Source organism: Coptis chinensis, chromosome 7 (assembly GCF_015680905.1).
Source record: "Coptis chinensis isolate HL-2020 chromosome 7, ASM1568090v1, whole genome shotgun sequence".
Lineage (NCBI taxonomy): Eukaryota > Viridiplantae > Streptophyta > Magnoliopsida > Ranunculales > Ranunculaceae > Coptis > Coptis chinensis.
This window is the reverse complement of record NC_141462.1, coordinates 8,670,879-8,697,786: the sequence shown is the minus strand read 5'-3', so window position 1 is coordinate 8,697,786 and position 26,908 is coordinate 8,670,879. Positions and strand designations below refer to the sequence as shown.

The window sequence follows — 26,908 nt, the reverse complement described above, 5'->3', positions numbered from 1 at the left end:
AGGATCACGAGGGATTGAGTCTCAAAAGGAGGGTGATCTTTGGATGTGTTAATGAAAAGCTGGGGAGTTAGGCGATAACGAAGTCAGCGGGTTTTCTAATACAAAGAGGTGTGACTATAAGAACTAAGCGCGGGAAGAATAAGAACAAAGAGAAGAGAGGGGGAACTAACTCTGCAGGTTGTAACCCTACAAGCACGAAAAGCCACCCCAGTATATTTCTAAATGAGGACATTATTTTGGAATGTGAGGGGTTAAGAAAAGACATAGCGATAGAGAGAATAAAGGATTTGGTTTTAGGTCATAATCTAGAGATTCTTTGTTTGGCTGAGCCTAAGATCAAACCCACAGTTAGTAATATTAAAAGATTTGGCTTGAATATGTATAATGATTCTGTCATACATAATGGTTCTCAAGATATTTTGGGAAATCTATGGGTGATGAACAGAAGGGATGTGGTGATTAGACACCTTTTCAATTCAATCAAACATATTACTTGTTGAGTGGAATAGAGCTATCATTACTTTTGTACATGCAAAATGTCCTCTTGTTCAGAGGAGAGAGCTTTGGAGGGATCTGGAAAGAATTAAAAGCACGGCACCATGGCTAGTGGTGAGGGATTTTAATGTGTGGTCATGGCAAATGAGGAGAAAAAGGGTGGTAGGCCGCCTTTAAGAGTAGCAGTTAATGAGTTCCATGGGATGATCAATAATTGTGAACTGATGGAGAGTCCTTTTGTGGGGCTTGAAACAACATGGTGCAATAATCAGAAAGGGCTAAAGAGAACTTACTGCAAGCTGGACAGATTGGACAAATGTTTCTTTAATAACGCTTGGTGTTTGAAGTTAAGTAGGATGGAGTTATAAATTGGGTTCTAGGATAGGATCGGACCATGCTCCCCTCATCAAGGCGCTGCGTTCATGTTCCTAAGCCTAAGAATACACCCTCCGTTTCAATTTCTCTTTGGACCAACACAAAGGGTTTTATGGAAGTGGTGAAAAATAATTGGAATCAAGAGTTGCGGGGTAAGCCATTGTTTGTAGTGGCTGCTAAACTTACAAGAGTTGAAAAAATGGAATTGTGAAGTGTTTGGTCATACGGATACTAACATTAAGAAAGCACAGCAGGAATTGTTTCAGCTGCAACTACAAGCAGAGGCAGATCGAGGATGAGAATATGGAGTTCTTAGCTATTCAAGCCGAAACACGCATTAGAAGAAGCTCTGAACAATAAAGAATCTCTTGTCAAGCAGAAATCGAAAAATAAATGGTATGATGAGGGAGCAATGAATTCTGCTTACTTTCATGCTCTATACAAAATGAGGTTAGAGACATCTATGATTGAGGAGATTTTTAATGATGATGACCAATCTTGAAGGAACAAGATGAGATCTAGGCATTTATAATCAAATACTTTGAGACTAAATTCAAGAGAAGGAAATTCAAATGGATGAGCAGCTATTGGAATTAGTTCCAAAACTAGTTACTGATGGTGACAATAGAGAACTGACAAATATACCAGAATTTCAAGAGATAGAGAATGCTATTTTTTTCTATTAACAAGAATAGCTCTCCAGGTCCTGATGGTTTTAATGGGGTGTTCTTTCAACATTGTTGGACCATTATCAAATGGGATGTATTTGCAACTGTTAGATCCTTCTTTGTTGAATGCCAAATACCAGGTGGACTAAACTCGTACTTCTTAACACTGATTCCGAAGGAGAAAGAAACTAAGAAGTTGTCTAAGTTTAGACCCATCTGCATGGGAAATTTGCTGATAAAAGTGATTTCAAAGGTGCTCCAGTTGCGACTTTGCAAGGTTGTTACTAAGCTAGTGTCACCTGAACAAGCTGGCTTTATACATGGAAGATGCATTCAGTCCAATATTGGGCTTGCTTCAGAGATGGCAACTGAAATGAGGAAGAAAAGATATGGTGGAAATGTGGCCATCAAAGTTGACATCTCACAGGCTTACGATACTATGAGCTGGGAGTTCTTACAAGCGGTGTTGGTAAAATTTGGGTTTGCACAAAGATGGATAGATTGAATTTTTGCATCATGAAGGCGCAAAAATTTCAGTTTTGGTTAATGGGGGCCATGTGGATATTTTGGTGTTGGAAGGGGTCTCAAAGGTGAGGGGATCCATTATCACCGTTACTATTTGGCGTTGGCGGAAGATGTCTTGGCGGGGAATAAATTTTACGAGAGAATAGGGTTACACTAAGCCAATGGTGATGATAAAAAACACTCCGCCGAAGTCATCTCTTATTTGCCCATGATATTTTTTGTTTTGCAAGAGGGATAGAAGAGGCATCGAAAGTACATCGTGGTCGTTATTAAAAATATGAGAAAATCTAGGGTATTTAGGGGTGCCAATCGTCAAGGAAGAGTTACTCATGTCACTCGAGGTGTGTCCTAGATAAGATTAAGAAGAGAATAAGTAGTTGGGTTGGCAAGCTACTCACTTTTCAAGGAAGAGTGGTGCTAATCAAATCGGTTTTGAGTAGCATCCCAATATATAACATGTCTATTTATAAATGGCCAACGAGTTTGATTAAGGAAGCGTAAAAACAATGATGAGGAATTTTCTTTGAGTGGGGACCCCATGGTGAAGAAGTCAATTTATCGCATTTGGGACAAATGTTATATGCCCATCAATAAAGGGGGTTAGGTCTAAGAAGACTTAAAGAGGTGAACTTGTGTATGCCGATGGCCGGGCTGGCAAATTCTAAAGCGGAGATGAAGAATTTGCGAGAGTTCGATAAGTCAAGTACTACAAGAAAAATGAAGATATGATTAAGTATTACGGACCTCATCTATCCGGGGAGGCATTAAAATGACATTAGGAGAGGTGATCCCTCGATTACAATGGATGGTTGGAAATGGTCAACACATTGATTTGTGGAGATCAAATTGGTGGGAAGGAAGTCCATTCGGGAGCACCTACTCTCGGATGAGGCTCTAGTGAATTGTAATGCTCTGGTAAGTGATTTGATCCAAGATGGAAGCCGGGCACCACCAGGAGAACTTCAAGGAGTTTCTTATCCAAAAATGGCACGATACTAATATCATGGATAAACCCTTGACACAAGATGAGGATCCGAGGATTTGGTGTCCAAACTTGAAGGGTGAATTTACAACCGCTGCACAAAGATCTGAAGATATTAGAAGCAAGGAGCGTAAAGGTGGCATAAGGTGTTATGGAGTGCTCACATACACCCAAGTACAACCGCAAATACATGGAAACCGATGAGAATTGTGTAGCAACTCGGGAAAAACTTGAGGAGAAGAGGGTGCAGTTGGTACCAAGATGTGGAATTTGTAAGAAGGATGTTGAAAATCTGAATCACTTGTTGTGGTATTGCCCATTTGCGAGGTAGTTGTGGGAATGGATATCAAGTAAGTTCCGATTCAGGAGCGGCTTCTCCAGTGTGACACAAGCTCGAAGGATGGCTCAGGATAGTAGCGTGCTAGTGAGGCATATGTGGAAAGCAACAGTAGTGGGTGGCATGGTGGCTCTTTGGTTTCATAGAAATAAGGTACACTTTGAAGATGAAAGTAACAACTTTACCTTTTGTACAAAGTATGTGAAGCAACAAGTTAACTGTGCTATACACACGTCAAAGGGTACTATGTATGGTAATGCACATCATCACTTTGTGAGATTGGCTTGGGGTGCTGAACTAAAACTAAGGAAAGCTCCACAGATCAAGGAGTGCAAGTGATTACTGCCTGAAATAGATCAAATCAAAGTTAATGTTGACGGGTCTTCCATGGGAAATCTTGGACTAGTAGGGTGGGGTGCAACGTATCGAGATCATAATGGTGAGTTTCTACTTGTGAGTTGTAAAAGGCTTAGGGGTGGAGACGAACTATGTTCTTAAAGTGTTACACAGTGCCGGAGAATGCGAAGTAGCAATTGAGAAAGGTTGGCTAAACTTATGGTTAGAATCTGACCCGGTAGCTGCGATAGAAGCTTAGAAATGCAGGCAAGATACCATGACAACTCAGTAAAAGATGGGGGTGGTGTAAAAGCAAATTGCAAAGATGTATGCTCTCTCATACATGGAGAGAAGCTAATTTTGCAGCAGACACTGCTGCAAAAAGAGGATCTCGCTTAGATAAAGATGAAGTAAGTGTGTATGTAGGTATTCCCTTATGGTTGTATAAATGGGAGAATCCTAATGGATTGTATTTTAGATTTGTAACATGAACTTGATATGAGGTGTTACTGACCAGCATGTGGCTGGTGAGTAACTCTCATGGAGTTCATACACTTTTGTAACTCTCATTTTCTTAATATACAATAGATAAACTTACCAAGCCAAAAAAAAGGATAGATGTAAAAAAAAAATCGATTTAAAATTTAGGCGTCCAAATTTAAAAAATTAGAAATAAACACTGAAGAACTAAAGAGGGACGTCCAGAGATACTTTAAATTCGAACGTCAATCTAAGTGACATCCTAGCTATTTAACTTCTATACGGGTGGGAAATTCCCCACTTGATATATTAGCTATTAGCTTATTATTAACTACGGTTTACAACTTCCATTGGAACGAGTTTTTGAATTTAGGGGTGTAAACTTTACACTTTATACTGTTTACCCTCCCTTGGAGATTTGGAATATAATCATATCATTCATCGAAATAATTAGAACCGACACCCACATTTCTATAGTTTTTCCTAGAGAAGCAAACTGATTCAATCCAGTTATTTCTCCCGAACTTGTGATCAAGTGTTTGATCATGTAAAAGAACGCGCTTACATAACTTTTAACTCGTAGTTGCTCGTATCAAAAAGAATTTCATAGCTAAAATTTTATTTGCCGGGGAGTATCTGATTGGTGTATATAACTGGATTACGACTATCTTCCTCATCCTCATCCTCGTCCTGCGTTGGTCCAGAGTGTCCAGTTGGCCTAAAGCTTCGAGAAGTTGGCGGAGTGTCCGTTTGGATGTCAAAGTTTGAGGGAAAGGTGCTGAGATTGGCGAGATTGTTTGATGTTGAAGAGTTGTTCGAGTATGCAGGCTGCAACACTGATATGTGGTGGTGATGTTGCTGCTGTTGCTGTTGCTGCGAGTTCTGGAGTGCATTTGCTACTGCCTGTCTACTATTTATTAGTTGTGTCTGCACAATCGATAACTCGGCCTGTAGTGACGCTACCTATACGTTTCATGGAAAAATGAAAAGATATAGGCTGCTGTTAGTTTGTGTGGATGCATAAAATTTGTGCATGCATGGCTGATAGATGATTCTAAAGAGCCGATCAACACATCTTGACCAAAAGGCAGTAACTGGTAACAGAACACCTTGTCTTTTGAACATCACAGAATGATTATATTTCGACATAAGATGTCAAGGAGTTCACATATAGCAAATGTGAATGAGCTCTTATAATAATAACAAGAAGGAACTAAATTTCAGAAATTTTTGCGAAATGTTCACGAAATTTTTCGTTTTCCGTAGGTATAGAAACATTTTTTCAATTTGGTTCATTTTGTACACTAATATGTAGTGTTTTACGAAATTTACAGAAAATTTCAAATGGTAGCAAATACAATAAATAATTTAAATAGTGGTTAAATTATTTTTGTCAATTTAACATTTAGTATTTAGTATTTACTAGTAACTAAACATTAAAACCTAATCTTTCTCAAACAAGCATTTAGCATTTAGTATTCACCTTGCCATTTGTATTGCTTTTCCCTTTTAATTTTTAATATATATTTTTGAGAAGATTGTTAATTTTGAGAAAGTGAGTTGTTTATTTTGGTCATTTTGGTGTATAGACACATATTTAAATTTGAAAGAATAGTTGCTACACCATATTTTTGTTGTTGTTGATGTATTTGCATATTTTCTCTTACTTTTCGTGAAAATTTCTATATTTTTGTTTTCGTGTGGTCACCGAAACAATAACCAAAAACGATATTAATTCCTTGAATAACAATCAAGAAAATTGTAATTTGAAGTTATTGCTCAATTTACTGCTATATAGTAAAACAATTGTAAAGCTTTTGAATAAAGATTTACCTGCTAAGCAAAGGCAAAGTATGGTAGACACACAACCATAAACAGGGTCGGAAAGCCTTGCTTGAGCTTCATAAGATATAGTAACAACAGCATCATGCCTTTGGTTAGCTGGTATATGCAACAAAAGCTTAGACACATTACTTGCACCGAACACTTTATGAACAGCAGCAAACCTGGCTGCCCCTTGGTCTGATCCAAAATAGGGAGCAAATATGCATCCAATTATACATTTCCTTCTCAAGAATTTGCATGCCCCACAAGGTGCTGAAGCCGAAACCACGGTCGAAATGGATGGAGCAGCTCGTTTTCCACCACGACGACCTTGGAATGGTTGCTTATCGCACGACTCATCATTTTGTTGATCATCCATGTATTAAATAAATAGCGTGTCAAGAATGGAAATGGTGAAGAAAGAATGGAATGGAGCTAATATGTAGGGAAAGAGCACGCTAGTCTCGTGAAGGGTTGGCGAGGTGAATGAGGTGTGCTCTTGGGGGACGTTATGGTAAGCAAGAGAGGGACAATCTAAGCAAAGATTTGAAAATTGAAACACACAAAAGTGTTTATTTATAGCAAAAGTTTGGTGTGAGTGGCACACGGGCAAAGGTGGTGCCAATCTTCTTTTAACACACACACTACTTAAGTTCATCAATTTCCTGTCCAACGATTCATTGTTTCCAGCTTTTTAAAGAGATGCAGATACATGGAGTTTTGAAAATGATTTGCGAAATATTATTTATTTTTGCATATTTTATCTTTTAGTGTGGAAGCCTTCATACTTCTTCCATACATTATGTTTTAGTTGAAAACTTTTATTTTCTAGCTCGTCTGCTCGTGTAAACCATTACAGGTGAACAAGCACAATCTAAATTGAACAACAGTTAAACGGTATTGTTATACCGACAGAGAGACTATGCATTTTGAGCAACGAACAGTATTAGCCATTGGATCCAAGAAATTTCTTCACGAGCAATCATATATGTTCAAGTTCAACTGTTCAAGATCATGAAAAGTCAATGGCTCAAGGGACAGTAGTGTAAAACAAGTTTTGGTTGGACTGTTGGGGACTTGGGGAGCACAAGATTTGTGCTGCCCCTCGCTGAAATGGGGAATATGGTGGTGCATTAGACGTGCATGGGCCTCATAGTTCATACTGGAGATCTTATACCCTTAGGCCTTAGGCTCAAGAGGAATAAATGAATTTTTGCTTCGCAGAATATATACATTTAATTGGATATATGTAACAACTTAAACTGAGTTTGTTACTTAAATGTTCTAAACTATTAATTACGTTAACTCACACTCTTTGGCTTTGTAGGAGGCACAACCGGCCAAATGCACAATTTGTGTAGTATTGAGTAACAACAAAAAGTTACCTGGGTTGTAACTTGCAAGTAAAAAGCAACACCTTACCCAGGCTTTCTCTTAACAGGATGATGTCCGTTTACGGACAATTTATATAGTGTCTTGCGTGCACAGCTTATATATATATATGACAAGTTAATTTAGGCGAGAATAGTTGCCTTGAAATGCCAAAATATGACATGTCCTATAACTGCGACATTGCTGCTCAAACAGGAACACCAAAGTCATACAATGCCCTTCTTGTGGCAGAACGGGCGTTCAGGCCTCATGGACAGGATAAGCGTCCAGAACCTTGGTGATTTGCATGGCTGGATCGGATATCCTTCCATTCTCTGGATAAGGTGTCAAAAGCAAACACTTTGGAGTGAACGGCGACTATGTTGGAAAAGACAACGCTGGGTAGGAAATGGCGACTTCGCCCAGAAAATGACGTAGTTCAAAGAATTTAAAATAAAATGAATATATGTTGTGAGAATTTGAAGATTAATTATAACATACCCAAGCATTAGTAATCGAAGCTCAACAAGTCAAGTTCCACTCCTTGGATATTTATACTCAAACAGAAAGGATATAACTTGACCGTGTCTACTAAGAGTGGACGAGTAAATTTTAAAAAGAATAAAAAAGATGAGGCATACCTGTGAAACATGATCATCTATAGAGGTTCTCACACCGAATAGTATTGGTTCGACAGTCGAAATCGACATTTAAAACATGATCATCTAAAAATATTTGTTTTGCACATTCATTCATATAGCCCCTCTCCATCTAATGATTCTAATATCTGAAAACTTGTTTGCTTCAGTAACGTATTTGCAGCTAACAGAAAATGGCAACAATGTCCAACGAAATGAATATGTACAGTAATGTTGACATTTTCGACTTCGTAGTGTTGGCATTTTGTTATATGCCGATATCTCAAACTCATTCTTCCTCTTTGTAGCTTATTAAGCTCCCTCTTCAATGGCCGAACACAAAGAGGTACTCAACACTTGTATCGTTATTCTCTTCTTATGATGGGATTTTAGTAATATTAAGATAAAGTCAAATTTGTCTATTTAGTTGAATTTTCAAGTTATCTTTTGGATTTTGGCTTTGAAGTTGATTCTATAAAATTAATGTGTGTAGTTCTTAGAAATATTCTGCAAAAAGTTCGGGTAAAGTTAGGGATTTTCCGCTGGCACTGAAGCCGGATTTGCTTTGCAATTGATTAATCAGAGAATAGGCTCTGGAGTTCCTTCAGCTTTGTACATTGCAGCTGTTAAACAAGGAGAAGAACCTATAATCTTTGGTCCTAATTCTATTCTCGTTGACTATGGTGCTGGTTGGAAGTTGCAGACAGTTACAAGTCAAGGTGTTTTGGGATATGTTTGGATTATTTTAACCTGATGTTATTGCATTGATTTGAGGGATTTCTAATAGTGGTTTCTTTGTTTTTGAAGGAGTGGAACCAACATTGGAGCAGTTTCCGATGTTGTTGTAAGCTTTAATTTATTTATTGCTCAAATTCTTCTCTCTTTGTGGATAGAGGGGCTGTTGAAAATTTTCTTTGATATCCTTATTGAAGCTGCGGTTACAATTAATATGCTGGATTGTCACTTTTAAATTAATACTGTATTACTGTACCCCTAGCTCAATGTTCAGTTTCAAGTTTATGAATGATACCGGAAACTCTTAGCTTAGTATATCACTTCTTTAACCCCCAGTCCCCACCCCTCAACCTAAAGAAATAATAAAAAAAAGAAAAAAAGAAATGGACACACACATTCCCCGGTGTTCCACTTCATCTGACCTTAACTTTGAGCCAATCTTTTATCTTGTTTTACCTATATGAAGCAACTCTTTGCACTTGTTATCGTGAGAGTCACGCCTGGACTAGTGGCTCTACACTAAAAGCTACATTGAACCATAGGCTTCTGATAGCCAGATTAGCTGGGTGGTTTTACTACTGAAATCTTCAGCAACCCCCTCCTCAAATAATTATACCCCAAGTAGATATATGTTAAATGTGTTCCACCTTAGTTTTAATTTTAATTTAATTACCCCATTCCACTATTTGGCAAGTATAAGTTCAAGTCTTATTTGCAAAAAAGTATCTTCATTCTTTTGAAATGTGTGGAGTAACATCTGCTCTTCTTAACACTAGAGAAAAGACCTGTATACCATAAATAGTTTTTTCTTGGCAAAGGGATCCGTTTACAGTGACTAGTTTGTTATTATTTCCGTGCCTTGCTCTCAGCCTAAGTTACAAGATAAAGTTAATCACATAATATGATACTTAGAAGCCAATTGTACAAGAAGTTTCCTTCCCTCAAATTATTAAGTTTCATGTTTCATATATTTTTTCAATCAAATTATTGTTGCCTGTAAGCTGTAACACCCACTAAGAGCTGAACTTGTAAAAGCTTCCAGCCATTGACCAAGTCCTCCTTTGAAAAATTAAGGGAAAGAAAAGCACCTACACCACTACAGCAGTCTTTTCTCCCCATCTTTCTTCTAATCCATTCTCCAATTTTCTAGAGCTCTATTGAGTCATCATCCCTGGTGGTGTGTTGTTACCGTAATATTTCTTACGAGTACAAGTGTACTTTTGTGTGTACTCGATCAAATCTTACTATTGTGCAAGTAGCTCAGTTAAACCATTTCTTTTCGTTACAATTTACATAATTTGCATAGGAGTTGGAATTGCTTAATATTTGACATTTGAATATACTTTCTTTTTTAGGAGCCAATGGGAGATGTTCAAGTAGCTGCCGACCTTGAATTCCATATTGTTGATCCTCCTCTAGAAGAAGAAAATGTAAATCTTCTTATCATCTTACTTTTATTTCCTTTCTTTTATATTACGTATAACTTACAGCCCGTAATGAAATACGTATATATGATTCTGTTTTTTTTGTTATTTTTCGTAGTTCCATTACTGTGACTTCCTTTATTTTAGAAAGCAATAACATCCTAACCTGTCAGTATGGACTTCCACTACTTTCTTATTTAGGAACCAGTGGGAGATGTTGCTCAATCTGCTAGGGATCATGATGTCCATCTTAGTGATCCAGGCCCACAAGAAGTGAACGCCGTAAGTCTTGGAATTATTTTACCTTTCATTTTGTTTCCTTCATCTTATGTATGAGGCATTTAATGAACTATAGTTCAGTAAAAACATTATTGACATGTTTTTTGATTTCTTTACTCTAGATACCAGTAACATCTGAACCTGTCAGTGATATCGTATCACAATCCTTTGAAAAAGTTGATATCACGGATATTTTTACGACAGATGTGGTCTGTTGTTTATGGTTTGGTTTCTTGATTTATCTATGCATTTCAATTTTTAATATTTCGAATTGTTAGTTTTCTTTATGTTTTATGTTTATTGCTATTTGATTTTATAGGTCTTCAGCAGTTGTGATGAACTCATCAAGTGGACTCGAGATGTCGGAAGAACAATTGGGAACATAATTGTAATAAAGAAATCTGATTTTGGCATTCTTGGCGAGATTTCTAGTATCTTTTTCTCTCTTAAAGAAGTGGGAAGCGAAAGTGCCCTTTTCTTCTGAGAGGTATAAAGATGCCAAAAGATGATCAATGGATGGTTAAGGTGGAGTGCGGTCATCACAATCACTCACTTCGGAGACAGTTACAAGGTTCCTTTGTTAGCGGAAGGCTATCTTCCAAAGAAAAAGACATTTGTGATAGAACTGTCAAGGGCTGGAATCATAGTGAAAAAGATTCTCAAAGTGTTGAAGGAGAGAGATGCAAGTACTGAGTCTACAATTCCTACAATATATAACACCCAGGCAAAGTTGAAACATGATCCAATAGTGTCTGCAAGATCCCAACGTAATAGCTCTGATGAAGTTGACAGTACATAAAACCTGAAGGTTACTCATCCCATTTTTTTCTAGTCAGAAGTAGGCAAGAGGTTCTTCCACTGCTTTGGATTCTGCTTCAATTCTTTTTGGTGGAACAGAAAGGTTAGTCTAATCTAGCGTTGAGGTTAGTGTGAATGTGTTTAATTATTATTGTTAACAGGACTGTATTGTTAATCACATTCCATGGGGTCAAGTTATTGGAAATTGTTCACATGTGCTTGTAAATTTTTTTTGCATATAAGATACTGTGAGCTACATTTTTCATTGTTTACCTTCATCTTGTCATTGTTCAGTGTTTAACACTTTAACTTGGGTGTCTTGGTTATTTTAAGGAGGGAAGATATGACTGCCAATCAAATTTTGTCAGGAATAACCAGGAGGGAGGGGAAAAAAAATGAATGGGCGTCAATCCAGCTTAATTATTTTGAGATTGTGTTAACCGTATGCTTGAAATTCACAACAGTTAAGCTCCACAAGCTCCTCCTGGACCTCCATAATTGAATTTGTAATTGTCTGTTGATTGATCTCCGTCATCCTTGATGCCATAGCACTTCTCGGGTTCTACAATTTTGTCCGTTATTACAAGGGGAATCTGCATCATATCGTCATTGATTGTCAGCACATTCAGGGAAAAAAAACCTGAATGGCTGTAGGTGCTAGGTAGCATCAGGAAATTTCCCATAACCCATTAGTGGACTTGTCCCATCCGCTGATGCAATTTCTAATCCTCCCCATGCAACACGAGTTGCATCTTCAGCTAAACTAATAAGCTCTTACTAAGATATTTAAGCTGGTAGAAAACAATTTTCCACCTAAACCCACATGGGCATGCTCATGTGTTCAAAAGAGGCAAGGGATGATTCTTTCTAATTTTTCCACGTAGGCAATATCATTCGTTATGATATAAAGTAAAGGTGCTATTTGAGCGCATACCTCCGATCATTATTGCCATCAGAGCGCATTACCTGCAGAAAGTTAAGTTGGTATAAGAAGATGGACGATAAAGACGAAATACCAAGCTTAAAGTACGAATAAGATGCACTAATATTCAACAGAGCCAGTAAATAACAAATGACAATATATCCTCCCCTTAATCATAAGGTTTTAATTTGCGTCCCTGCAACCTGTAAGAGACATTCTCCGAGATGCCCAATCTGTAAGTATAGACCATATCATTTAGCATCAGTGTGAGACAAATAATAGTGTTCTGATATAAGATCCAAACAATGTAATATCAATTAAATCCCCAAGTGCAAATTTCAGTTAAGAAACAAAGAAAGTATGTTGAGATGGACTTCCCTACTGGACAACTTCCACGGAGTGTAATTAAAATTAAAGAAAAGAGTTGCACATCAACCTTTCAGTGACTAATGAAGGGTTAATGATTTATCTCTTTCTGCCACCACGTTCCCTCAAAGCAAGAGAGAGTGTTTCTCCAGCTCCAATGTTGTAATATGCGAGCGAGAAATTGTCCTTGAGAAAACCTGCTCGTCCAGTCAGTTTCTGTTTGTTGGCAGGAAGCTGAATCTCTCCAGCAATCTTCTCCTTTAGACTGCCAACGGTCTCAGATAATTCCTGCACTTTAATATCAAGAGGTTGCGCTTTCAAGTTCAGCTCAGAAACATTGGGAACAGATACAATAATGCGAACAGGTCCCTGATTCTGAGCCAAGAACTGATCCTCTGGTAAAAGCAAAGAATCATCAAGCCTCTGCCGCTTTGGCTCAGGTTCATCTGGCAGTGGAGGTGGAGCTACATCAGGTGGGGGTGGAGGTATTCCTTGCAGTAAGGAAGATGGTGGAATTATCTTCATAGAAGGTGGAGGAAAGGGAATAGGGGTGAAAGGTCGATGACCTCCGAGAGGTGTGAACTGGGATCCAGGAGGAGGTGGTATAGGTATAGGTATAGGTATAGGAAGACGATTCATATATGTTGATGATGGATGCAGAGGTTGCCCACAGTTCATTGGCATGAGAGGAAGCAGTGGCCTAACTGATGAATTAAGGGCATTGTACACACTACTTGGAGCAGGATATTGCGCAACGTTTGGTCCCTCTTCTTTCCTTTTCTCAATCTCTGCCTTGACAGCATTAGAGACTTCTTCAGCTGTCGTACCAAAGATATCAGGACGAGTTCGTGCAAGCCCCATAATGTTCCGTGAGATCTCATCATCTTGGGCAAGTGTGGTTTCCCTAATCTTTGCCATCATCCTCTCTTTTTGTTCTCTGTACTTGGGATCAATAAGAGAAATTCTCATGTGCTCTGCCATCTCATTGATATGAATCAGCTCCCCAGTTATTGGGGAAAGTACAAATTTTGCGGCACCTCTTTCTATAGGGACCCTTTCTTCTGGTCTCTTCCAGTTCTTCACAATTATTAATGGTGGTTCTGGTTCCTTGGGTGTTTCTGCTTTCCTCACGCTCTTGTTGACTTCACTGTACTCTTCGAGACTTGCAACTTCCATGCCCTCCACAACAAGCTGCATCTCTTCTTCATCCGTGTCCATATCTGCTTCCTTTTCAAGCTCAATTACCTCTGCCATATCTTCTTCCATAGCAGAAGAAGCCTTGCTCCTCATAATAACTTCTTCCAAAGTCAATGGTTGGGGAACCTCAGTGTCCTCAAAATCTGCAAACTCAATCGTTTCCACCACACAAAAATCATGCCAATCAATCATTCCCATCTGAATTCGTTCCTGTTCAGTCTCCTTTTCAGCTTTCTGCTTCTTTTGCTCTTGCAAAAGTTCCCAATTACAACGGTCCAAGCATCGATCAAGGACAGTTGTCATATCAGCCACACTAGTCCTCAACTTATCAGTAAGACCCTTTGGAGGCATCAAGACTTTCGAATAAGCATCAGTAAGTTTAGTAAAGAACGTGTACATACTATTATTCGGCTTCAGGAAACTGAACTGAGGGTTGAAAATCTCTTTACCAGACAATTCTGCCAAAAAAGACTTGCCATTCCGAGCTATAAATTGTGCTGTAAGCTTTATAACATCAAAAGTTTCACCACTAATAATACCTTCTGGTAGCGAAACACTATACAGTTGGGCTTCTGGCTCTTTACACTCAGGTCTAAATTGGCTTACTAATGCTGGAACCGATGCAACAGATTCATTGTTCTTCGTTGTAGTCGAAGTAGCAACAACACAAGCTTCCGTAGGCTGGGTAGGAACTAGTTGTTGAGCCTGTAGGCGAAACTCAGAAACACGACGTTGGTAGTAGGCATTATAATGGTGTGAGGCATCTGTTAAGAAACTAAACTTAGCATTCCCTTCATTAACAATTTTTTTAACAAATTCTGGTCCCTTCTTTGAAACATATTCCGCTGTTTTATCAACAATTGCTCGTATTGCAGGAGGCGGGTATATTATACCAATCCTCCTGGTATGACTAGTAATGACTGGAGGAAAGTTTGCATGTGGAAGTGATGAAATATTCAACATCCTACTACGTACTATAATGAACTAGAACTAGTACTACGACGTATAAAGAACATGAAAAAAGAGATTGAGAGAGAGAGAGAGAGATGTCAGACGTACCTATATGGGCAATCCACTCTTTCGTATAAAATAAGGTTATGCAAGCTAGGCTGCCGGTTTTATAGACTTGCTAAACAACCGTTTCATCTTTATTTAGAATTCGAACTTTCTATAAAAAAAGAATTCGAACTTTCTAAAAACGAACCCGAGCCCAACCCAAGTTTTTAACGGGCTTTATTTTACAAGCCCAAGCCCAAGACCAAGTTGCACTCCTATATATAGAAACAACATTTAGAGCTTCAATGGAGGGCTATATGGCCTAATAAAGACAAATATAGCACTCAAACCACAAAAATGTCATTCCAATGAAGCCGCTAAAAGGGTTTTAAATTTGGAAGAAATAAAAAACCCAGCCAAAATTAAGACTTTCGTTAGCAGCTGCTATAATAAGTTCGGAGGGGGACGAAGTTAAAAGGCCATCCGCCAAAAAATTATGTTAAATTAAATTTCGATGGACGACAGTAATTATGCTATCCGTTTAAAAAAAATTTCAAAAAATAATGAACTGACGGCAGAAACTATGCCGTTCATATCATTTAGCACTTAGAAAACGCGATTAGATTGGTTTTTTGATTTTGAGAAGCCAAATTTGGCTGGACAAGTTAAAAAGCCTATGTGGCACTTATGTGGCAATTTTAGCAGCCCAATTTAGCAGCCTAATTTAGCAGCTCTCCATCGGACTTGCTCTTACCAAAAAACAAGTCTTTGTAATTTTTTTTTTTTGATTCAATGGCTGGAGAAGAAGAAGTTGCCAACAAAGCTTCTTCATTCTTTCTTCATTCTTGTCAGCAACGTCCTTCTCCAGTAAGCTTCATATGTTTTTTTGTACTTGAATTCATTTATCTTGCGTGGGGCTTTTCCAAATCCGTAAACTTAAATTTCAAGTTTTGATATGTGGGGCATGATCTGTTATTTTTATGATATATTGATGATGTATTCATAAATGTGTGTAGTTTTTGGAGATAACTTGCAAAAGTTCGGGTAAAGTAAGGCGGTTTTCTGTGGGGACAGAAGCTAGTTTTGCATTGCAATTGATTAATCAGAAATTAGATTCTGTGGATCCTTCAGCTTTGTACATTGAAGCTATTAAACAAGGAGAGGAGCCTATTAGCTTTGGTCCGAATTCTGTTTTGATCGACTATGGGGATGGTTGGAAGTTGCAGACAGTTACACGGCAAGGTATAGATGGTGTAATGCCTTTTATCTTTCAATTATTAAAGATGTATTTATTTTCCAAGAGCTCAATACTGGTTTCTTTCCTTTCTGAAACCAGGTTCTCATAGGCAAAAGGCTATGGAAGAATTCCCTACTGCCATTGTAAGCGTAGAATCACACTTGTATTTCTCATTTTTATATTGGGATTACACAAGTGGAAGGGTTTGTAAAAAGTTGTTTCCGTTTCAGGATTGTGGAAAAAAGAATGTCTTCTTTGCATGAATAGTTGTAGGTTCTGAGTAACATAAGAGGGAGGAGTGTTTAGTTATTGTCTGAGGAACTTCGATCCCTTGTAAGTTTAATGGCTCTAGACTCACCAAATCAGTTACATGTTGCTGTTAACTGTGTATTTGTGTGATATGAGTATATGACAAGGAAAATCCTAGTATCTTGCACCCAAACGTTCCCTTGTAAAACTAGTAGAGCAGAAGCTGTAATAGATTTTGATGACCTATCAAGTTGTCCTTTGAAAATAATGGAAAGAGCAACTGCACTTGTTTCTTCTTCTCACTAGTGTTCCGATTAATTCTCCCATTTTTTATTATGGCTAGAATCAGTTTTATCTTTTTTGTTGGCTATTTTAAAATCTTTATATTTTTGGTAAGTACTAACTCAGCTTGTTTCTATCATCTGAAATTCTGAATAGCCCTTCTAAGCAGTTACTAGTACAATTTTTTGGCTACGATCAACAGAGTTTGATTGGAATGAGTGTGTGCCAACCAACATGACATTGACGTTTGATTTTACTTTTCATTTAGAAACCCGCTAGCGGTGATGTTCATTCAGCAACTGACGTTCACCTCGATCTCTTAGAACCACCTCTGCAAGATGAAAGCGTAAGGATTTCCAGGGTCATGTTATATGTATATATATTTTGGTCTTTTATTCCATTTATTTTGTATCGGGTATGAGGAATTTAATTACGTGCTTCAAGTTTTATTACTGAGAAGTTGTTTAATTCCTTCACTGTAGAGACCAATTACATCTGAACCTGTTAGTGATGTCGAATCGCAGTCCTTGGAAAAATTGGATTTCACGGACACCTTCAAAACTGATGTGGTATTCTGTTCCACAGTTTGGTTTTTCCTTTTCCTTATCTAGTTATTCTACTTGTTTGTTTTCTTTGTTATTGTTACTGACAAAGACAAGGAAACAGGTCTTCAACAGTCGCGATGAACTCATCAGGTGGGCTCGAGATCTTGGAAAATCAATTGGGATGGTCAGTAAGTAATAAAGAGATCTGATGTTGGTTCGTCTGGTAGGGTTCCTAGAGTATTTATGGCTTGCGAGAGGTTTGGAAAGAAAAGTGAGCATCCATTCACAAAGAAAGCACAGAAAATGTCAAAAGGTTTTAACTGCCCTTTCTTATTAAGAGGGTTAAAGATGCCGAAAGATGATCAGTGGGTTGTTAAAGTGGAATGCGGTCATCACAATCACCCACTTGGGCCCCTACAAGGTTCATTTGCCGGAAGGCTGAACTCTGAAGAAAAAAGAAATTGTTGTACAAATGTTAAGAGCTGGAATTAAGCCCAAGGAGATTCTTCAAGTTCTTAAGGACAGAGATGAGCATAGTGAGTCTACTATCCATACAATCTATAATACCCAGGCCAGGTTGAGACGTACTGCATTATCTACAAGATCACAAAGCAACAGCTCTTGATGAAGTTCAATTGTACAGGAGTATGCACAAAGCAAGTCTTTTCTTTCCTTCAGTATGGGAAAATGTAGAATGAAATACACAGTTAAGAAGAAAAACTGCCTGACATTTCTAGTGCATGAAGCATGGCTGTCCTGTTGTGTGCTCTTGAAGTTGGGGACATCCAAACATGTATTATCAAAAATACTATATTATTGTTTAATGTATAACTAACTCAATCAGGCTAATGCTTCTATCTGCTTCTCGCACACATAATCCAACCAAGGATCAAAATATCGAATTTGGTGAATATATAGGTGTACCTAAAAATCGATATATATCAGATATATCAGAAATATCGGATATATCCAGATTTTTTGTGACCAGTCAAAATTTTGTTTTGTATGTTGATATATCGGAAATATCATCGATTATATCAGAAATATCGATAATATATCAGTCAAAATCAACAATATTTGGTCAAAATCAATAATATTGGTCAAAGTCAACAATTTATATCAGATATATCGTATATATCAATCGATATATATTGTTATCGGAAAAAAATGATTCAATATTTGGTAGATATATATCAAATATATCGATGTCGGTGTCGGTGTACCAAAAAAATGATATATATCGGCGATATTTTGTTCCTTGAATCCAACTATTTGCTCTTCTGCTCTAAAACTCGATTTTCTAACATTCAATTGATTCTCGAAATGTTGAGTTTGAGAATTTAAAAAACAGTGATATTTCTGGAAAATAACTAAAATTACTAAAAACCCATAGAAGCCTTTTTAAAAAGAGAGTATATCCAAAGGATATAAGTGACATTTCGCAAATAACAGACACGCCCAAGTTCCCCAACTGCAGAAAACTTGGATTCTGAAAAACAAGCCTTTGTCTACAATGGCCGAAGGAGAACAAGTTGCAAATAACGAGTCTCCTCCTCAACAACAGCAAACCATTCTTCAACTACCTCATCAGGTATATACTCTTTTTCTCTCCTCCTCCCTTTTCATCTCACGTATGCTTTTATAGTTTTCTACGAGTTGTCTCATTAAGCCTCAGTCACCTTATTATGTGTCTAATTTGTTCATGTTGTTATATACAGTAGCTATTATATCGCAAAAATTTCATATCTTTTTGGTTGTAATACTGTTTACTAATCTGTATCTTCATTTGGGGCAGTTTCACTTTTCAAAATTTATGTTTTTATGGTTTTTTGGGCTTAAACTTAATCTGCCCACAAGTGGGTATGAGTTGATATGTAGTTTTTTATGAATGTGGTTTGTGATTAAATGTATTTCATCAATTGGGTGTAGTTTTTAGAGATATATTGCAAGTGTTCGGGTAAAGTTAGGCGATTTTCTGTGGGCACAGAAGCCAGTTTTGCGTTGCAGTTGATAAATAAAAAACTAGGCCATGGAGTACCTTCAGCTTTGTATATTGAAGCTATTAAAGAAGGAGAGGAACCAATAACTTTCGGTCCTAATTCTGTGCTAATTGACTATGGAGATGGTTGGAAGTTGGAAACAGTAACTAATGAAGGTAATATGTTGTGTTTCTTACTTGTTCGTTATTGAAGATTTGCATTTAGTTTGGAAAGGCCTCAAGATTGTTTTGTTTCTTTTTTCTCAAAGCAGGTTCCGAGATACAGAATGAATATGATTATAAGGAGTTACCTGATATTATTGTAAGTTAAACGTCACATTTTAAATTTTAAAATCTTGTACTGATTTTTTTGTTGGATAAATATGTTAGATTGTCGAGACCCTAAAACAGATTTTGAACTTGAAGCCACAATCTTGTTTAATGCCTTAACCTCTCTAGTTTATTTAGGTGATCATATATGTTTCCAACCTCAATATATTGGATGAAATTTTATCGTCGAAGCTGCTTTTTCCCCTGATAACTTTTTATCCTCTGACAAGTATGAGTAGAAATCTTGTTTGTATGAAGTACCATTTCTGTTCAGCATTTGGAATAGTTTAGGTACTTAGTGACATGAACATTTATTCCCAAATGGATGATTGTGTAGGCTCGTATCTTTTTTAGGGACTCTCTCCATTCGGACCATATTTCCTCTGTTATACTCAATGGACAAGGTAGTAGTATATCCAGCCATTACTATCAAAGCTATTGGACATCAATGGTATTTGACTTGTGGAGTCAATAACCCTAAACTCTCCACCTCAGTTACCATTAACTGTGTAATATTATATGGAAATTTATAGTACAGGATGTTTGCCACCCAAACTTTTTCTGCTTCATGCCTTCATCCACATTCAATATATATTATGAGCAAATATATGCCGCAACTTGTAAGTTGTAAATTGTAATATCAGGAAGAGCTGAACATGTGAAAGAAAATCCTTTCTTGAAAGTGAAAGAAACGATCACCTACATTATTTTTCTTCCCAATATTGTTCCTATGTCTGATCCAATTTTCTAGAAGGGCAGTTAGTCATCTTCTGATGATTCATATCATGTTTGTTTGGGTTTAATCTTTCAAAAGTTGTTACTATCATTTGAGTTACTATTTAAAAAGAAATGTATTGGGTACAGTTGAGTAGTTGACATAATTTGAATGTCATGAGTCAGAACTCACAACATGTCAACACGTTTGACTTTGTTTTTTTGTTTTTGTTAAATATTAGGAGCCAGCTAGAGATGATGTTCAATCAGCCACTGACCTAGAATTCCATCTCACAGACCTACCGTTACAAGACGAAAATGTAAGACTCTCCGGCTTATTTATTCTTCTGTACTAGGCAGGAGGAACTTACTAAAAGAGATGCTTCATTTATTATTATTAAAAAATTTCCAATTCGTTTAATGTAGATGCCAGTGACATCTGAACCTATCAGTGATATCGAATCACAATCCCTTCGAAAATTGGATTTCACTGATGCCTTTACAACCGATGTGGTATGTTATTACTGGTTTTTGTTAGTTTAATTTACTTGGCTATTTGTTTCTTTACTTTGTTTTTAATATTAGCAAGAAAGATGCTTTACTATTTTATTTACAGGTCTTCAACTGTCGTGATGAACTTGTCACATGGGCTCGAGATGTTGGAAGATCAGTTGGGATGGTAGTTATAATAAAGAAATCTGAGTTTGGTGCTTCAGGTCGGAGTTCTAGAATATTTTTAGCTTGTGAGAGGTTTGGGAAGAGAAGGGAATATAAAGTACCGTTCAAGAAGAAGACCTCCGCAACTCGAAGGAGAGTGTCAAAAAGGTGTGATTGCCCTTTCTTATTGAGAGGTATAAAGATGCCGAAAGATGATCAATGGAGGGTTAAAGTGGAATGTGGTTATCACAATCACCCACTTGAGCGACATTTGCAAGGTTCTTCTGTTGCAGGAAAGCTAACACCTGAAGAAAAAGACATTGTGATACAATTGTTGAGGCAAGGAGTTAAGGCAAAAGAGATTCTTAAAGTACTGAAGGAGAGAGATGAGCGAAATGAATCTACGGTCCGTACAATCTATAATGCCCAGGCAAAGTTAAGACACGAAGAGATGTCAGCAACATCCCAGATGGGATACGAAGAAATGGCCACAACATCCCAGTTGGGATACGAAGAAATGGATGCAGTATCCCATTTGAGACACGAAGAAATGTCTGCAGTATCCCAATGCAACAGTTCTTGATAAAGTTGATTTTGTACTAGAGTTCATATCTAAATCTTCAAGTTTTGTGGAGAAAAATGTATTTGACTTTATATATTTAACCATTTAAATGATTGCATAACTGAGAAACTGATGTTGCCTGACTAAAACTGAGTCTGATATTTGTTATGTATTATCAGAAACTGAACTCTTCCTTCTGTAGACTTGTAGAGTATGAAAACTGAAAAGCCAACCTATTTCTGAAACTATCAAGCTTTTGGTATATATCAATGGTCTACTCTGATATGGCGAGATTTTTCGGAAATCTCGGTGTCCCCATAAAATAAATTGTTGGACAAGTTTAATAATTAATTAAAGAGTGGGTGCAAATATGGAGGATCATTTTATGAAACTCCCCCAAACAAGTCTCTGAGAAAAAAAAAAAAAAAAAAAAAAAAAAGGTGTCTGTAATGGCTGACCAAGAATTTGCAAACGTTTCTAGCCTTGTTCAAATTCCACAATGTTCTTCTCCTCAAGTAAGCAAACACCCTCAATATATCACTTTTTAAGCTTCAATATGTTTTTTTGTTATGTTTCTTCATTTAGGTGTTGCAAATTTTTAATCTTTGTTGGGTTTTCTTTATTTTTCATTGTCCCCACTTTCATATTTTACTGAATTTCCAAGTAGGTAGATTTTTTTTTTTTTGTATATATATGTTGTGAGTTAAAATTGATAGAATGCCACACTTGGGTGTAGTTTTTAGAGATAACATGCAAAAGTTCCGGTAAAGTAAGGAGATTTTCTGTGGGGACAGAAGCTAGTTTTGCATTGCAATTGATCAATCAGAAGTTGGCTCCTGGGGTTCCTTTAGCTTCGTATATCGAAGCCGTTAAACAGGGGGAGGAGCCAATAATATTTGGTCCTAGTTCTAGACTTGTCAGTTATGGTGATGGTTGGAAGTTGCAGACAGCAACAAATGGAGGTATAATTGTTATTGTTATCATTGTTTGATTAGTTCAGTATTTTTTGTGGTATTTGTAGTTTGTTGGAAACAGTTCAACATCGGGTTCTTTATTTTCTTAAAGTAGGTCGTGGAAAGCAGAGTAATTTGGAAGTGGCCCATCAGGAGTTCCCTAATGTCATTGTAAGTTATTTCTTCACTTTAAAGCTTTTAATCTCTCTAGTCTTGTTTAGGATGATGGTAAATTTGGAAGTTTAAACTACACTGATGTTTGATATACCAGAACAAAAGTAAGTACAAGAGATATTTAGATGTTTCCCGCTTATAAGAAGCCAGTATCAGCACAAACAATCATGTAGAATATACTCTCTTATCATATTGAAGTCACAAAACTTATTGCAATTTGGGCTCCTTTTTGAATTCGAAGCAATGCATCTGTACAGAATTGATCACCATAAGTGACTTTTTCTAGTTGTGAGATTCACAAATGTAAATCTTTGACAGTACTAGATCCGCAAGGACGTGGAACATAGCAAAACTTTAATTTCATAGTTCATACTCAAGATTTAAAGCAAGTTTTGAAATAATGACTGTCTAGTTGATTCCTGCATACCTTTTTAATTACTCTATAATTTTGAGGAAATCTTTTCCATGGGAATGCTGTAAGCCTGTAATTATTGCGTTTTAACGTATCTTTCCTATTACACCCTGCCAAAAGGTAATAAACGCATATTTTATTCTTCTGAAGAAATCGTAAAATGGCAATTCCACAGTCATGGTCCAGCAGTTTTCCATTTTGGTGGTAATGATCACTAGTTAGTGCCAGATGGGTAGTTACCAAGTGTGCTCAGTGCATACTTTCATAAGTTTCTAAATTTGTGAGTGAGTTTTAGCCAAAAGGGTTCCTAAGAATGGTGGCAAAACTGGTTTGAGCATTTTAAAGCTGTTTTGTTGGGACTTAAATCCATTTTTGACAGAAGAGAAGAGATTGTATTCTGAGAGGTGGTGATGGTGATAAGAGCTTTGTGACAAAGTAGAATAAAGTGGAAATTTGGGACGACAACTTGTGGTTGTCCTGTGTTATAAGTGCATTTTAGGAGACACCAGTTCATTTGGAGTCCAGTTAGTTTGCACAATATGTGAGAATTCACACATCCGTTTCTTGACATTCCATTGGAGAGAGTTTTTGGGAGGGATGTGTAGATTTTTCAAATATGAGTTTGTACACTCCATAGGACTGACACAGGAAGAAAAAAAAATTGTACTAATGGTTGAAAGTTGAAACCCACATGTATATAATGCCGTAACGAGGAACATTGACTACTATTTTTCATTGGTCAACCTATGTTTATATGGATCCAATAAATTTTTGGTTTTGTCCAGCTCATTGAGCTTGTCCAGCTTTAATGTCAAAGCCCCACACAATGTTTGGATAAGCCTTATTGCTTCTGACGTAATGTTGATATCACTTTTCTTCACCCGAATCTCATCACCCTATGAGTCGCCAAGATTGTTTCGTCAGCATAGTATGAGCTGTTAGCCAAATCTTTTATAACATTTAAAGAGGTAAAATTTATATCTGTATTTTTTAATCCAAAATATTCACTTATCAAAATTGACTTCATCTGCCAGTAATCCACATATTGGATACTCTTATTTGTAGGAGCAAGCAACAGATAATGTTGAATTTGCTGGTGAAGTTCAATTCCAGCCCGAAGTCCCTCAACAGGAAGTGGAGGTAAATTTTCCCCTATTTATCTCATTTATTTATTTTGTCTTGACCTAAGAGAATCTAAGATTTTCTTTTTTCTCTACTGTCCTTCCGAATGTTAGACACCAATAGTATCTGAAGCTGTCAGCAATATTGAATCTCTATCTGAAAAAATTGATATGACGGATGTCTTTGCAACGGATACGGTATGTTATTTATCACATTGGTTTTGATTTCTCATTCTTTCTTTCTTTTTTATTACTGCTAGCAATGATTAGTATCACATTCTTTTTCTGTTTTTGGCAATAATCCTGATTCTAACGTATTGATCTATAGGTCTTTAACAGTCGCGATGAACTCCTTAAATGGACTCGAGAACTTGGGAAATCAGTTGGGACGGTCATTGTGATAAAGAAGTCAGATTTGGGTTCTGTTGCAGGTAGGACACCTAGAATTGTTTTTGGTTGCGAGAGGTTCGGGAAATATAAGGCTAAAAAAGGAAGTAAGCAGCAGTTACCTACTGAACAGACAAAATCAAAGAAGTGTGATTGTCCTTTCGTATTGAAAGGTATAAAGATGCCAAAAGAAGATCAATGGGTAGTTAAAGTGGATTGTGGTCTTCACAACCATCCACTCGGATTACGTCCAGAAGGTCACTCTTATGCTGGGAAACTCACAGCTGAAGAGGAAGCAATTGTGCGGGAAATGTCATTGAGTGGTTTGAAGCCAAAGGAGGTCCTAAATGTATTGAAGGAGAGAGACACGCACAATGCAACTACAAGGACTACTATATATAATATCCGGCAGAAGTTGAAGCTTACCCGAAAGTCTAGAAAATCTCAATGTAACAGTTAACATATATACCTGTTTAAGTTGTCAAATACAGTAATGTCTTTAGGTCGAAATAGCCAACATCATCTTTGTAAATCTTTTGCAGAACCGAAATGTAAACTCTTAGCATTGGCTTATGTCAGTATATATTGAACACTTCTAAACGAAATGACTGATTGCCACTGATGATTGTAATTTACAAAAACAACTCCACTGCATCTGCAAGTGCACATCTTGCTTATTTCTTTGGAGTATGAGCAGTAAACAAGTATAATACGAACACTGGCAAAATTTTTAGCCACACTCCGAACACCAAAAATCACCTTAACAAAAGTGGGTAAGAACACCCTTAGACAAGTTTTATAGTACTTTAGGAGCCAAGAATCCTAATGCATATGTATACGCCAACTTCGGTTTAAGGTTAGTTTAGGAACCAAACAAAAACCAGTTGACTCTCCTAGATAAAAGTAGTTGAGATTCCTATCCTAGTCTTTTATTCGCGCCTTCTTTCATTGACTCTTCAATGGCCAAAGAAGAAGAAGAAGTAGAAACACAGTCTAACCTTCTTCAACCTTCTTCTCCTGTAAGTATATATAAACAATCTCACTCTCACTTGTTAGTTGGTTCCGAGTCGTAAAATGGCCTGCACTATATTTGCTGAATTTTGGTTTCTACTTAACGCTTGGTAAATTTTCATTTACTTGCTTTCTTATATGAAAATTTGCAGTGCATAATAGTATGGGAAAGGCACTTGTTGATGCATATTTTTTTGTCAATGATTTGGATTAAAATTGAATTGAATTGACTTGAGGTCTTATTAGTTTCTAGAGATAATCTGCAAAGGTTCCAGTAATGTTAGACGATTTGCTGTGGGTACAGAAGCTGGATTTGCTTTACGATTGATTAATAGGAAATTGGATTCTGGAATCCCTTTAGCTTCATATATTGAGGCTGTTAAAGAAGGGGAAGAACCTATAAGCTTTGGTCCTAATGCTGTTCTAGTCGACTACGGCTATGGTTGGAAGTTGCAGACAGTCATAGATGAAGGTATAGTGTAATGGCTCTTATTGGACTTTATTTTAAAGGTCATTGTACTTAATTCGTTTCTTTGTGTTTTGGAAACAGGTTTCGTGAAGGAGAAAGGGGAGCGAACAACAAACGAGCAAACACCTGATGTTGTTGTAAGTATATTCGCTATAACTTCCAGTTATTGTATTTAAGGTGTTGAGATGTGTTGTCTTGAAACTCAAAGTCATTGTTGGGATTGTTTCAATGGTGTTTTCATTCTTGTGGCTTCAATCTACTAGGGAATTGCATGATTTGTAATTGCAAGGTTTATTTTTCTATTAAAACAGTAGTTATGTTTGAACATGCATTGAGTTTTTTCTACTTGCTTGCATCAACTTGATGAATGATTTGGAGAGTGGGGAGAGAGTTAGAAACTATGGAGTCCTTTCTTCTTGGCTAGTTTGTATTGAGTTGTATACATCAAAACGTTTTTCTCCTTACAGTATCGAATGAAATTAAAGTTTGTAATTAACATAATTTGATGTAGTCTGTATCTGTTTTGTGCAGCAGAAAACAGATAATTTGCAAAGATCAACAAGCGAGTTAAAGCCCCACATCAGTTTTCCATATATTGGGAGGATAGTGCTTGCTTTGACTTTTATCATTCTGCTTGGGGTGATGTTTACCTTGGCTCTGGAAAACCTTCCAAGGTTATTCCTTTTTGTTACATCATCAATGTAAATGTATCCTCTCCCTGCCACGCACTAATAGAGAACATAACTGAAAGTTTGTTTATTTTAGTAAGTTTTATTTTATCCGGCGTTGTATTTAGATCGATACATGGTCCTGCTAGACTCCGGTTGAAGAATCTTGAGTTAAATTACCATTTTTACTGATATGTATGTAGCTTAGCACAACGGTTATGTTTAACTTGAGCTACTAATTATTTGTCGACTTCTACAGCCAAATTTTGAGATGAGAACCAACAAACATAGTCCCTTCAATAATTCTATACTGAGCTTTTCTTTCAAAGCAAAATTCTACTAAAAGTAAGTAGACAATGAATAGCACAGACAGACTGCAGGTGTAAGTGCTCTTTAAATAGCAACTTTGGG

General features: G+C 37.0%; 6 protein-coding genes, 1 long non-coding RNA gene and 1 pseudogene across 9 annotated transcripts; 6 read left to right on the top strand and 2 right to left on the bottom strand.

Moving 5' to 3' along the window:
* Nucleotides 1-4,734: 4,734 nt before the first annotated feature.
* LOC147485793 (LOB domain-containing protein 20-like) lies at nt 4,735-6,401 on the bottom strand. The gene is made up of 2 exons (XM_086571263.1): nt 6,032-6,401; nt 4,735-5,157 (listed from the first exon to the last, which is right to left on the bottom strand). Exons 1-2 carry the CDS (start codon nt 6,399-6,401, stop codon nt 4,817-4,819), a joined length of 711 nt encoding a protein of 236 aa, XP_086427389.1. The 3' UTR covers nt 4,735-4,816.
* A 1,529-nt stretch (nt 6,402-7,930) lies between these two features.
* LOC147485792 (uncharacterized) lies at nt 7,931-9,195 on the top strand. The gene is made up of 3 exons (XR_015202483.1): nt 7,931-8,377; nt 8,525-8,750; nt 8,839-9,195. It is a non-coding gene; the product is annotated as an uncharacterized LOC147485792 (long non-coding RNA).
* A 654-nt stretch (nt 9,196-9,849) lies between these two features.
* LOC147485791 (uncharacterized) lies at nt 9,850-10,913 on the top strand. Its single transcript, XM_086574936.1, has 4 exons — nt 9,850-10,196; nt 10,392-10,472; nt 10,592-10,692; nt 10,789-10,913. The coding sequence occupies exons 1-4, from the start codon at nt 10,128-10,130 to the stop codon at nt 10,853-10,855; spliced, it is 318 nt and encodes a 105-aa protein (XP_086431062.1). The 5' UTR covers nt 9,850-10,127; the 3' UTR covers nt 10,856-10,913.
* A 1,741-nt stretch (nt 10,914-12,654) lies between these two features.
* On the bottom strand, nt 12,655-14,715 carry LOC147485790 (putative splicing factor 3A subunit 1 pseudogene; annotated as a pseudogene).
* A 757-nt stretch (nt 14,716-15,472) lies between these two features.
* Nucleotides 15,473-17,916, top strand: LOC147485789 (uncharacterized). The gene is made up of 6 exons (XM_086571657.1): nt 15,473-15,615; nt 15,765-15,990; nt 16,085-16,128; nt 16,785-16,862; nt 16,999-17,085; nt 17,183-17,916. The coding sequence occupies exons 1-6, from the start codon at nt 15,541-15,543 to the stop codon at nt 17,255-17,257; spliced, it is 585 nt and encodes a 194-aa protein (XP_086427783.1). The 5' UTR covers nt 15,473-15,540; the 3' UTR covers nt 17,258-17,916.
* Nucleotides 17,917-18,510: 594 nt separating this feature from the next.
* On the top strand, nt 18,511-21,451 carry LOC147485788 (uncharacterized). The gene is made up of 6 exons (XM_086571635.1): nt 18,511-18,652; nt 18,991-19,216; nt 19,312-19,361; nt 20,326-20,403; nt 20,510-20,596; nt 20,700-21,451. The coding sequence occupies exons 1-6, from the start codon at nt 18,575-18,577 to the stop codon at nt 21,321-21,323; spliced, it is 1,143 nt and encodes a 380-aa protein (XP_086427761.1). The 5' UTR covers nt 18,511-18,574; the 3' UTR covers nt 21,324-21,451.
* A 204-nt stretch (nt 21,452-21,655) lies between these two features.
* On the top strand, nt 21,656-24,954 carry LOC147485787 (uncharacterized). Of its 2 annotated transcripts, none has more exons than XM_086571637.1 (6): nt 21,656-21,817; nt 22,039-22,264; nt 22,371-22,426; nt 23,907-23,981; nt 24,077-24,160; nt 24,291-24,954. In XM_086571637.1, the coding sequence occupies exons 1-6, from the start codon at nt 21,752-21,754 to the stop codon at nt 24,807-24,809; spliced, it is 1,026 nt and encodes a 341-aa protein (XP_086427763.1). In that variant the 5' UTR covers nt 21,656-21,751; the 3' UTR covers nt 24,810-24,954. The 2 variants fall into 2 exon arrangements, with proteins under 2 accessions (XP_086427763.1, XP_086427762.1); XM_086571636.1 differs by having other exon boundaries at nt 22,368-22,426.
* Nucleotides 24,955-25,213: 259 nt separating this feature from the next.
* Nucleotides 25,214-26,710, top strand: LOC147485786 (uncharacterized). Of its 2 annotated transcripts, none has more exons than XM_086571634.1 (4): nt 25,214-25,368; nt 25,607-25,832; nt 25,911-25,966; nt 26,364-26,710. In XM_086571634.1, exons 1-4 carry the CDS (start codon nt 25,309-25,311, stop codon nt 26,532-26,534), a joined length of 513 nt encoding a protein of 170 aa, XP_086427760.1. In that variant the 5' UTR covers nt 25,214-25,308; the 3' UTR covers nt 26,535-26,710. The 2 variants fall into 2 exon arrangements, with proteins under 2 accessions (XP_086427760.1, XP_086427759.1); XM_086571633.1 differs by having other exon boundaries at nt 26,361-26,710.
* Nucleotides 26,711-26,908: the final 198 nt, after the last annotated feature.